This window comes from Pteropus vampyrus, unplaced genomic scaffold (genome assembly GCF_000151845.1).
Source record: "Pteropus vampyrus isolate Shadow unplaced genomic scaffold, Pvam_2.0 Scaffold372, whole genome shotgun sequence".
NCBI lineage: Eukaryota > Metazoa > Chordata > Mammalia > Chiroptera > Pteropodidae > Pteropus > Pteropus vampyrus.
In genome coordinates, this window is record NW_011889153.1 from 218575 (window position 1) to 229587 (window position 11013).

General features: G+C 47.4%; 1 protein-coding gene across 1 annotated transcript in view; it reads left to right on the plus strand.

The window, feature by feature from the left end:
* ERG (ERG, ETS transcription factor) overlaps positions 1–11013 on the plus strand; it is a gene marked incomplete at its 3' end in the record, with an annotated part of 176045 nt that overhangs the window by 104761 nt on the left and 60271 nt on the right. Inside the window, exon 3 of the mRNA XM_023523023.1 lies at positions 9083–9300. Coding sequence (XP_023378791.1) covers positions 9083–9300 — 218 coding nt within the window. The remainder of the gene's footprint in view (positions 1–9082; positions 9301–11013) is intronic.

Consider the following 11013-nt stretch of genomic DNA (forward strand, 5'->3'; position numbering starts at 1 on the left):
GTTAGGGAAGTTCCAGGGAATCTAGAGAGCCAGGGCAGAATCCAGCTTCACACTCAGGTTTTCTGATCCCAAATCCGGGGCCACTCTGCTCCGCCTTGCTGTCTGTCGCCTGCATTTTGGTGCATCTTCATTTTTTATCCCAAATTCGGTTATAAAAAGTGAAATGAAAATGATCTTTGCATCTCAAGTGAATTACTTAAAACCGGATAAAAATGAAATGAAGGCTTTTGATGACCCGTCTCTGAGTGTGAACTGGTGACAATGATTAGAAAAACAGAAACGAGTGCTGAATGTCAGACACTGGCAAACCCGGGCGGGCGCAGAAGGGCCTAAGGGAGCAGCGACTGCACCTTTTGCTCTCGCCCTGACTTAAAACGTACAAACAGGAAGTCTGCACACGTGCTTGTACACTTGTTCTTATCTAAAGAAGGAAAGAAGCCTGTGGGAAAAAAGTGTGTGTGTTTTTTTTCGTTTTTGTTCTTTTGTTTTGTTTTTTTGCAGGAAAACAAAGTAGCCATTAACATCACTTATGCATTGTTTCTTCTGTTGTTTTTTTTTTTAACCGCTTTATTAAGGCTTGATTGACATACACCGAGCTGTGCATACTTAATGTGTACAACTTGATGAGTGTGGAGATAAGTGTTCACCCATGAAACCATCGCCACAATCAATGCTGCAAACACATCCGTCACCTCTGGAAGTTTTCCTCCTCCCTCTTTATTTATTTTTTGGTGATAAGAACACTTAACATAAGATCTAACCTCTTAGCAAAATTTTGGGTATTCAGCATAAGGCTGTTAACTGTAGCAGCACTGTGCTCTGCGGTCCAGCTCTGGGACCTACTCACCTTGCGTATCTGAAACCTTGTACCTTGGCTGCCGGGCTAAACAGTCCCATCTCACCCTCCCTTCAGATATTTTAAAGAACATCCTGCATAGCACTGAGAACATGAACAAGAGTTGTTTTACAATGCCGTTTCTTGAATTTCTAAATCCTCAAGGCTCACGTAAGTCTCGTTTTCATCACGAGGAACATCACTATTCTTTGTCTGACTATTTTCTACAGTAGTTGCATGCTTCTCTCCTCGCTTTGGGAAAGTGAACTTACTGGTAGGCTTTATTTTTCGTTCGTACGTTCCCTAGTGACATTGAGTCCCGAGTTTAAGCCCACGTACATTTAAGGTAAAGCCTGCAGTAATGTGCTCCATGATGATGGGACTGCAGACGTATGGCCAGTGGCCACTGGCTTCTGAATTCCTGCTCGCTGGCTCCACGACCCGCCCATCCCACAAGTATGCGCCCCCTTGACTCAGTTCTATGGTTAATATGGTCGTCCGCAAACAGGTGATCGTGAGAAGCTATTGTGATGCTAGGAACACACACACGAAGGAGCCTGCCCTGAAAATGCTTATGTTTTCATAAAAGTGAGAGAAGTATGTGAACAAGGAAAATTCCAGGGGCAGCCGCTGGAGAGGTCGAGGGAAGGCAGAGAGCTCAGAGAGTGGGGTCAGCCGGAGGTCGCGAGGGGCCCGTCTCCAGCTAAGTCCCTTTCGAAGGGAGAAGCTGAGGGCAGGGAGCACACCTTCTAGAATGAGAACGGAAGAAATGGGTAAAGGTGAAGAGAGGAAGTCAGGTCCTCTCTTTGTTGGCAACCTGTTGGCAACATCTGCCCTGGAGGATGTGATAAAAGATAAGGAGTATGGAAAGGTCCTACACGGCGCTGTACTAATGAAGATAACGAGGCTAGACGGGTAGGCAAGTGTGTCTATTTATGCACGAATGTATATGCATGTGCGCACATGTCTGCACACGCATATATGTACATGCACGTATATGCATTCATGTATATGCATGTGCACACATGCATGGATAGGTACGTGCATATGTATGCATGTACAGATGCACACATCTGTATGTGCGCATGCATGTACATGCATGCACGTGCATGCACATGCATATGTGCACATGCACGTGCATGTGCGTGCACATGTGTATGTAGGTGTATATTTATGTATAGATCGGTACATGTATATATGCGTGTATGCACAGACATGCATATATGTGAATGTGTACACACACATGTGTGCATGTGCGTATGTATGCGTGCATGTGTGTTTGTGTGCATGTGTGTGCACACATGTGTATATGTGTGTGTATTTATAGATAGGTGCATGTACGCATGCATGCACAGATGTGTATATGTGTGCATGTCTACACACATGCGTGCACGTTTATATATGTATGTGCATGTGCGTGCATGCACGTGTGTTCGTGTATATGCATGTACATGTATATGTATGTGTGTGTACAGATGGGTGTACGTATATATGTACACGTGCACACATGCATGGATAGGTACGTGTATATGTATGCATGTACAGATGCACACATCTGTATGTGTGCATGCATGCACGTGCATGCACGTGCATGCACATGCATATGCATATGTGCATATGCATGTGCGTATGTGCGCGCACACATGTGTATATAGGTGTATATGTATAGATCGGTACATGTATATATGTGTGTACGCACAGATATACATATATGTGAATGTGCACACACATGTGTGCATGTGCATATGTATGCGTGCATGTGTGTTTGTGTGTATGTGTGTGCACACACGTGTATATGCGTGTGTATTTATAGATAGGTGCATGTACGCATGCATGCACAGATGTGTATATGTGTGCATGCCTACACACATGTGTGCACCTTTATATATGTATGTGCATGTGCATGTGCGTGCATGCACGTGTGTTCGTGTATATGCATGCACATGTATATGCATGTGTGTGTACAGATAGGTGTCTGTATATATGTTTACATGCACACATGCATGCATGTATGTAAATGTGCATGCACATGCACCCGCATGTACGTATGTGCGTTGCGTACCTCCACACCAGCCCAGGGTCTCATTCTCTTAGCGCCGGGCTGGTGTTGTGAGTTGTAAACTTGTCTGATACAGAAGTGATACCACATTGGGGAAATACGCTTTTTAGATGGGCTTTATTTGCCTATGTACATTTTTCCTTTGAGGTTAATCCAAGATTTTTTATATTTTTGAAGGACTAAAATAGCAATGTGTTAAATGAGAAAAACATGAGCTCAAAGCTAGACGCTGCATTTATTATATCATTTTCATGCCTCCTCCACTGAAGAATTAAGAAGAAAAGGAAAAGATGTTAAGAAGAAGCAAACGTGAGTCCCATCCAGCCTGACGAGGCGTCTGTACCATGCAGTGTTGAGCTTTTCTGGTATCCTAATGAAAAGACACAGCGGTCAGATGAAGTCGCTCCTCACATGCGATGAGGCTGTGTCCGAAGGTTTAGAGTAAAAACTCCTGAGGGTCTGGCATGCCGTTGGGTGGACGGCAGGAGGGGAGAGTCCTTCTCTAGGTGTGTTGTATGTTTTCTGGTGCTTTTCTCTTCTTCGGCTGTGATCAGCAGTAGACTTTCCAGAAGCATCTCTTGCATGCACGCTGCCTTGAAGAGAAGCTATAAACAACTGGGCTTGAGACAGCCTAATAAATAGTTTTCCAACATCATGAGATCTGCTGACATCCATTAAAGGCCACCCAGTGGCACTGGCTCTTGCACGTTAAAAATAGGGTTCCTCCCTGCCCTATTTTTCCTGTGTACCATTCGCTAAGAGAAGTCAGGTGTCCACTCACAATGAATGCACCCCAATACATGGCCATTAGTTTAGGTCTGAATAATCTGATTAACCAAAGAAAAGAATAGGTTCGTTCACTTAGACCGTTATGGGAGAAATAATGAGATGTATCTGGGACCCATCACTGCGCGCTTTTAGGCTCCTAGGAGAGCCCGTGGTGCTCAGGAGGTCCCTAACTGCTTTCCAAAGGACTTTCCGCTTCCTCTCCTGGTTCTGTACGTCCATCTTAAGTCCTGCAAACTTGGGTACTTGCTCCCTCGCCCTCCCCCGCCCCTTCCCTCCACCAGCCTCTCTTTCTAGGTGACTCCACCTCTTCTCTGTGATAACAAGTCTGCTCTTTCCAGAGCAAAGGAGCCCAGGCAGAGAGACACACTCCGACCATGCCCTGCATTAGCCCAGCCTCTTCCTCCTCCTCATGACACGCAGATGCTGTGAGTGTGCAGGCACCGGGAGCGACGCCTCTCAGAAACACGAGCTCTGCTTCTGTGGCATGCTCGCTGCTGCCATTCCCTTTCTTTTTCTGTCCCATGGGCAGGGGTGACAACTGACCTTATGGGCTATTGTTAGGACTGAATGACTATCGTTCATAAAATTCCAGATGCGATTGTTAATAAAACGAAAAACGATCCGTCATCGAGGCAGATGAAAAGCTGCCAATAAATGTGACATGTCACTGATTGTAAGATGCGCCTAGGTTCCAGAGGTGGCAAAATGTGAAATATGGGGGTGTCTTAAAGTCAGTGACATAGGCTTTAAAAAGATACTGCATGCAAAGCACTTACCAAGGTAATCTGGCGTATTATACGATGGATCATCTGTTTGAGTCGAGAGAAAAGCGGCTGAAAGACGGTTCATTCGTCACAGTGGAAGGAGCTACATGATGTACCAAATTCTGTTTGCCCAGGTGCAAGAGAAGTTTAAGGTAGAGTTTTGCATTGGGTTGGAGTGAATGAGAACTCCGACAGGAACGGGCAGGCTCTGGGTTTACGATGACATTGGCTTTCTGAAGTGGACACCATATTGTCACAGCAAAGGCTGCTATTAGCATTTTTTTCTGAAGCATGCCCATAATCTAAGCGTGCTTGTTCCGCTTAGTTTTCCCATTTGTTTTTCGTGACCATGCGAGGCACATGGGCTTGAGGAAGCGGAAGACCAATTTGAGAATCTAGTGCTCTGGACATCGAGCCCTGGCTCTCTGCTGAAATTTTGAAAACCATTTAAGCAATACTTCCCTCTGTGTGCTTCCTTTGCTCCAGCTGTGAAGGCGAGCGCATCATTCTTTAAGATGTTCTCAGTTTCAACACTATCACACCCGGATTTTCATGAAAATTTAAGTACGTTGGATTCTCTGTGTCAGCTTTACAATATTTTTATGAACCATCGGGCCCACGTTAGAAGCAACTCTGAGCCCAGACTCTTATTTTCTAATTTTTTTCACTTGAAATAAAGGAGCCTCTCAAAACATTCATCTGTTACTGAAAGGCATCCGGGTCTTTGCTAACAATGGCAGTTTGCATGCGACGTTTTTTATTTTTCATTTTTCAGTCTTTAGTCTAAGCACTTTGGACCCTTTGTTGTACCCAAGTCACTTAAAAATAGAAGCATATTTTAGTCTTATCGTATGAAATATAATGTAGTTGAGTCCTCTCTACTTTCTGGAACTATCGGTCAACGGTTATCCCATGATCGAAACCCGAAGGAATGGTCCTCATATGTTACCGGTACATTCAGTACTCACACGAAATAGTGAACACTGCACACGAACACAGCGGGCCCTTTTGTTTTGGAGCAATTTGCTTAGAATTTATGTGTTTCTCATAAATTCATAAAAAATGGCATTGGGAGTCTGCCACTTGCCACATCAGAATATCCCAACTCTCCTGGAGCCCCACACACGAGCACACACCAATGTAAAGTTCAGGTCTTTTTATAGTAACATAGAGGCGGGCATATTAAATTATTATGCCACATTTCTGCCAGGTTTTGACTCTTTTGGATTCTCCGTTACAAAGCTACCAGAGCAGTCCCCAAGTCCTGCAGCTGGGCGAAGCTTCCGGGAGACTATCCTATACATGTTAACTAAGGCTTCTGCAGACACCTTGACGGGTAGGCAGGCAGGTAGGTGAGATGGCCTCGGCCGAGGAGGGGAGCCACATGGCAGGCAGGGAGGCAGGGTCAGTGTCAGCCAAGGCCAGGAGGTCTCCCCGCTTTGAAGTCCCAGGGCTCGGGCAGGAGGAGCCTCTGCATCAGCCTCTGTCATCCACACTGAACCAAAGAGGTGATGAAACCTGCGTCTAACATAGCGAAGTCAGGCGGGCGAGCAGAGGGATGCCGCGGGCTGCAGTGTGCTTTCTGTTTTCCTCTGCAGAACAGCAGTTCGTGTTGAGTGATCGGCCTGCTGAAGTAGGTCTCCAGACACCACCCTTCAGCGGCTTTTTACTCGCCCGTCGTCAAAACACGCGTGCCACGTTAGCCGTGTGCGTGTGAATGGCTGTGAATGGCTGCGTTTATGTGTTTGTTTCCTTTCCCTGACGTGGACTTCGCTCCCGGAGTTTGGCAGTCTTGGTTTAGTTAGAACCATTTTAGGGCCAGCTTCTCACTCGCTCTGCGTTTCCAGGATGTGTTTCACTCCTTTGGAAATGTTTATCCTGAAGCTTCCTCATTTTCGGGCTATTTCTCCTCTAGTGAACAAAAGTTGATATTCTGAATCATATCACCTTTCTCATTTCGATGCAATATTAACTTTGAGGAGAATTTTAAGATACGAAGAAAAGATGTGCGTCTCCTCTCTCTCCAGCTTTGGTAATCTTTTTTTTTTTTTTTTTCTAAATCGATCTCAATTAACTTTGATTCCTTTCTTTAGAAAACCATGTGCTGAAATAATGCTTTGCCAGATGTGAGAACGGGTTCCCCCCCCCCACTCCAAACACACACTGCAGCCTTGTCTTATTTCTATTATTTCAGTCCTTTTTAAAAATCTCACATGGCCTTTATAAGGTCACTGGATACGTTTGCAAGAATATCCTACTTTATCTTGGAGATATGTGTATATTGTAACGTTGTTACTCTGTGTAGGAAAAGCTGTTCTTTTTGTTTGTGATTTAAAAATTAGCCTTTGCCTTACATCTAACCGGTGTCTGCCAGTTCCTGATATTAGGCGTGCATCTGGTCCTGCTTCTCTCCGTCGGCGCCCACGCTAACATTACATAGTATGTTATTCCCCTGGAGCCTGGTGGAGTCTGCAGTGCCAGGCGGGGGAGGGGGCAGCCATGGCGTGTGTCCCGCTCTGAGCGTGTAAAACCATCCTCTCCAGCACAGCAGCGGGAAGGGAACCTCCACTTGGCAAAGTTCTTTAAGAAGCTACCATTTTGGTCTTCGTCAGCACGACTACGCCGAGTCTGTGGTACCAATTTTACTTTTAAACCCACCTCGGTGAGTTTAGATGCCTTAGTGTCCTTCACGCCATCCGTGACTGGAAGAGAGAGCCGTGTCATCCAGGCTCCCTGACACTGGCCACGCCCGTTTCCACACACCGAACTCCCGTGCTGCTGCCTCGTGCTGTTGCTGTTCGCTGACGTGCTGGCTGTTGCCGTGTGCTCAGGATGGCTTCCCTTTTCCTTTCTCGTGCCTCATTCAGGCTCTGTGGTCGGCACAGTATATTCTTTTATCCATTTCGTGTTGCCGTTTAAGCCCCACCCCCACCCCCAATTACTCTTCCTTAAAGCATCATAGGCCTGTGATTCTGGGGATTTTAAAGCAGTCAGAGGTGGCGGGGGGTTATGTCTGCACAGACACCTGGCCACCCCTGTGAGAGCTGAAGCATCGACTTTGTCATCTGTCAAGCCCCCTACTCACTGATTCACCGCACAGTGCATCTGGCAATGAAGTTCGAGTACTTGGGCAGCTATGAAAGAAGTTGGTCCTTGGGTAGGTGGGGGACAGAGTGGCCAAGCACACCCAGGGTTGGGTTCATCAAATTGCGTGAGTTCCCTAACAATTTGCTAGTTCTGGCTAGGGAAAGAGACCTCTACCTTAGAAAGGCTGCTCGTCAGGCTCGGTAACTAATGGGAAGCATCCTTATTTATTTAAAGATCAACTCAGAAAATAAGAAGGGAATGTGAGCGTAAACATATATCCCAAACCAGGAAGTGTAAGAGAGGCGTTTTAGGCCGTGGGGGCAGGGGGAGCAGATGATCAAACCAAATCACCTCTGTCACTGATTCACTGTTGACCTTGGGCAGCTCACGTCAGCTCTGGACCTTTCTGGGTCTCAGATTTTCTTATTTGGGGATGAGAAGTTTGGATTAGACAGTCTCCGCCATGCCCCCAGCTCCAAAGTTCCCATTTTTTTTAAAAAAAAAAAGAACGTGTGACCGAATCAACATTAGCATCTCCGTTGATATAATCCGTAGCAATACTACGGACACCAGAGGACCACAGTGAAAAAGAGCTTCATGTGTTTTTTTTTTTTTCCTGTTATAGAAACCACAATTGGATCGTCTCATAGCGATTACGTATAATAGCTGCACAATGTATCATTCACGTAGTTGAAATTTTCAGATCAAATTTGCCTTCGCTGAATTGAAGGGAGAGGTGGCCAGAGGCTAGCCACTTGTCCGACTTAAAAGTGGAGAAAAATGCTCTAGCAGTGACAGACCTGTATTTCTTCTCCCCAAATCGTGCAAAAAGAGCAAAGATGTCCACAGAAAGTAAGGAGGGCAGAAAGAGCTAGCCGGTGATCCAGATATTTTAAACATCCTGGTATTTGGAGACATCTGGATAGCTCACAGCACTTTTTTGCGTGTGTTTCATTTATCATCCAGATGTTCGCCATCATGGGAGCACCGCTCGAAACTCTATTTCAGCTAATAACTTAGAGGTGGAGAGACTCGTATCTCTGTGTGTTTGTCTTTGGTGCTTCATTTTCCCCTGGCTCTTCTAAGTACCTCTCCCCTAAACTCTGCCGGGAACGTGGCCGTTTCGCCAGATGCTTAGGTGTGAGCCGTCACATGTCTTTTTTTAATCTTCATGGCCATTCTGTACCCTGTCTGCTTGGATTATAGATTGCATTTGTCAAATAATGACACATGCAATTGGATGTCTCCTAAGACCTTTGAAATCCCACTTCCTCGAGTTGAGATTAAAGGGGGCGTTATCCGCACCGCCGCAGTCCAGCCCGGGGTGTTTGGTGACCTGCGTAAAAGTTTCCCTAGGCCGGCCAGTTCCGACGTTTATGGTCTAGAGGGAAGAAAAACAGCTACTTTTTTTTCCTGCTGAAGGTAGAAATGGAGGCCATAAAACTACCTAAACTGTGGTCCCAGTTAGAAATGACTCAGAAGTCAGCACCGTTTTGAGACATGCCTGTCCTTCGGAGTGTCCTGAATTGTGTTTCTTTGGGCGTCCAGGAAGCCTTATCAGTTGTGAGCGAGGACCAGTCCTTGTTTGAGTGTGCCTACGGAACGCCACACCTCGCCAAGACGGACATGACCGCGTCCTCCTCCGGCGACTATGGACAGACATCCAAGATGAGCCCACGTGTCCCTCAGCAGGACTGGCTGTCGCAACCCCCGGCCAGGGTCACCATCAAGATGGAATGTAACCCGAACCAGGTGAACGGCTCAAGGTAAGGAGACCGCCGACTCTCACTCTTCTGCTTTTCCTGTCCCTCGCAAGGGGCCCGTGGGACTCTCCACGCTTCTCCAAAGACCGTTTCGGAAAGTAAGAGCATCGTCCAGGAACGCGGGCCAGTCGGAGAAAATGCGTTCTCCGATGGTTCGCGTTGAGGGTAGAGGTTGTAAAACCGGTAGTATATTTCCCGAGGTCCTTTGAAGACGTGGTGTTCAATTCGATTTTCCAGGCGTGGGGGCGCTGTGGGAGGGGGGACCGTTCACACATGTGGCAGAATTCATCTCTGAGGTTTTTATTGTCTGGAAAACAATGCTGTCTTACGTTTTGATGGAGAGAGAATGTCAGCTAGTGGCCAGGCATTATAGCATAAGTCCAAGCCCTACGCCTTTGCTCATGGATCTGCTTTGTCGTATGTCAGCCACCCCTCTTCCCCCCTCTGTCCCCTTCTCTTCATGCATGATGCTTTTTCTCATCTGCACTGACACCTAAAACCAGGCTCCGCTGTCCCCCCCAATCATGAATATTTCTGAGTTTGTCACCATGCTGCTGCTGTCACGTAGAATGCATTAGCAAAGGGAGAAGGACCCCTGGCCCTCAAAAGCATTTCCTTGGATGTAGTTTTGCAAAGTAAAGTTGGTTTCAATTGTGACATGTTACCCCATATGTATTCAAGGAGAAGAATATAAGATCTCGGGACGGAGAAAGGACCGTTTGTCCTCAGGGCCGCATGAGCTGACGCCACGGTGTAGGAGCAGCTCACGCTTCCTAGCGCGTGGCACACCCAGTGCCCTGTGTGTTCTCCAAGCAGCCCTGTGAGGGCTGTTTGTGTCCATTTGATGCACGAGGAAACTGAGGCTCGGGCTGTTCCTGGCTAGCCCAAGCTCACTGCTTCACGGGACTCAGAATCCAGATTCAAACCGAGGCGTTTGATTCCACACTGTTTATTTTCCACTCTGTTGCAGCCGTAACAGGCCCTTTCTGCTACATACGTATATTAATGCCGTGTACGTTTTTCGTAAGTGTCACATTTTATGAATGCTACAAACCACTGCGTCAACTTCTAGTGTGGTGTTGATGAAGGCGCCAATCACAGTACCTTAGAGGGCATGTCACAGGGACGCCGGACGTGCCAAATGAGGAGCCGGGGTGGCTGTCACTTTGCTCAGCTCTGAGAAGCCACTCGCTCCTGCGCATCGAGTTTCTTCTTGAAAATGGGAACGATCACTCCGATGCTGAATATTTGCTATGACGTGGGTCCTTCCCATGGAATGTAAGCCAAGGCGGGCCCATCGTGGACCTCATCACAAGCTTAATTCCCAGACTTCTGAAATGCAACCCCAGGGCCCAGGATGCCGCAGTCCCGGGCGGTTGTTCACGACATGTGAAGGAGAGTGGGAAATCCGGTCCGTGGGCCGGGACGTTCCCACTGGCCATCGCGGCACGTGTTCCCGAGACTCAGCGGAACGCGTGTGGTCGCACGGTCACGTTCTACCGAGGGCGGCAGCGTCGCGTCGCCGAGTAGCCGTGGAGCCAACCCCGGAGTCGTGGAGCGGGCTCTGCTCCCGATGGAGTCATGTGACCCCACGCACGCCAGGATCGTCACGGCGCAAACACGCAAAGCGAGATGCCTTTCTAAAGCGCTCTTCTTCGTAGGCTGGTTTCTACCTGCGGGAAATGGCTTAGAGTGTGGGGAGGTGGCGGTGGGGGG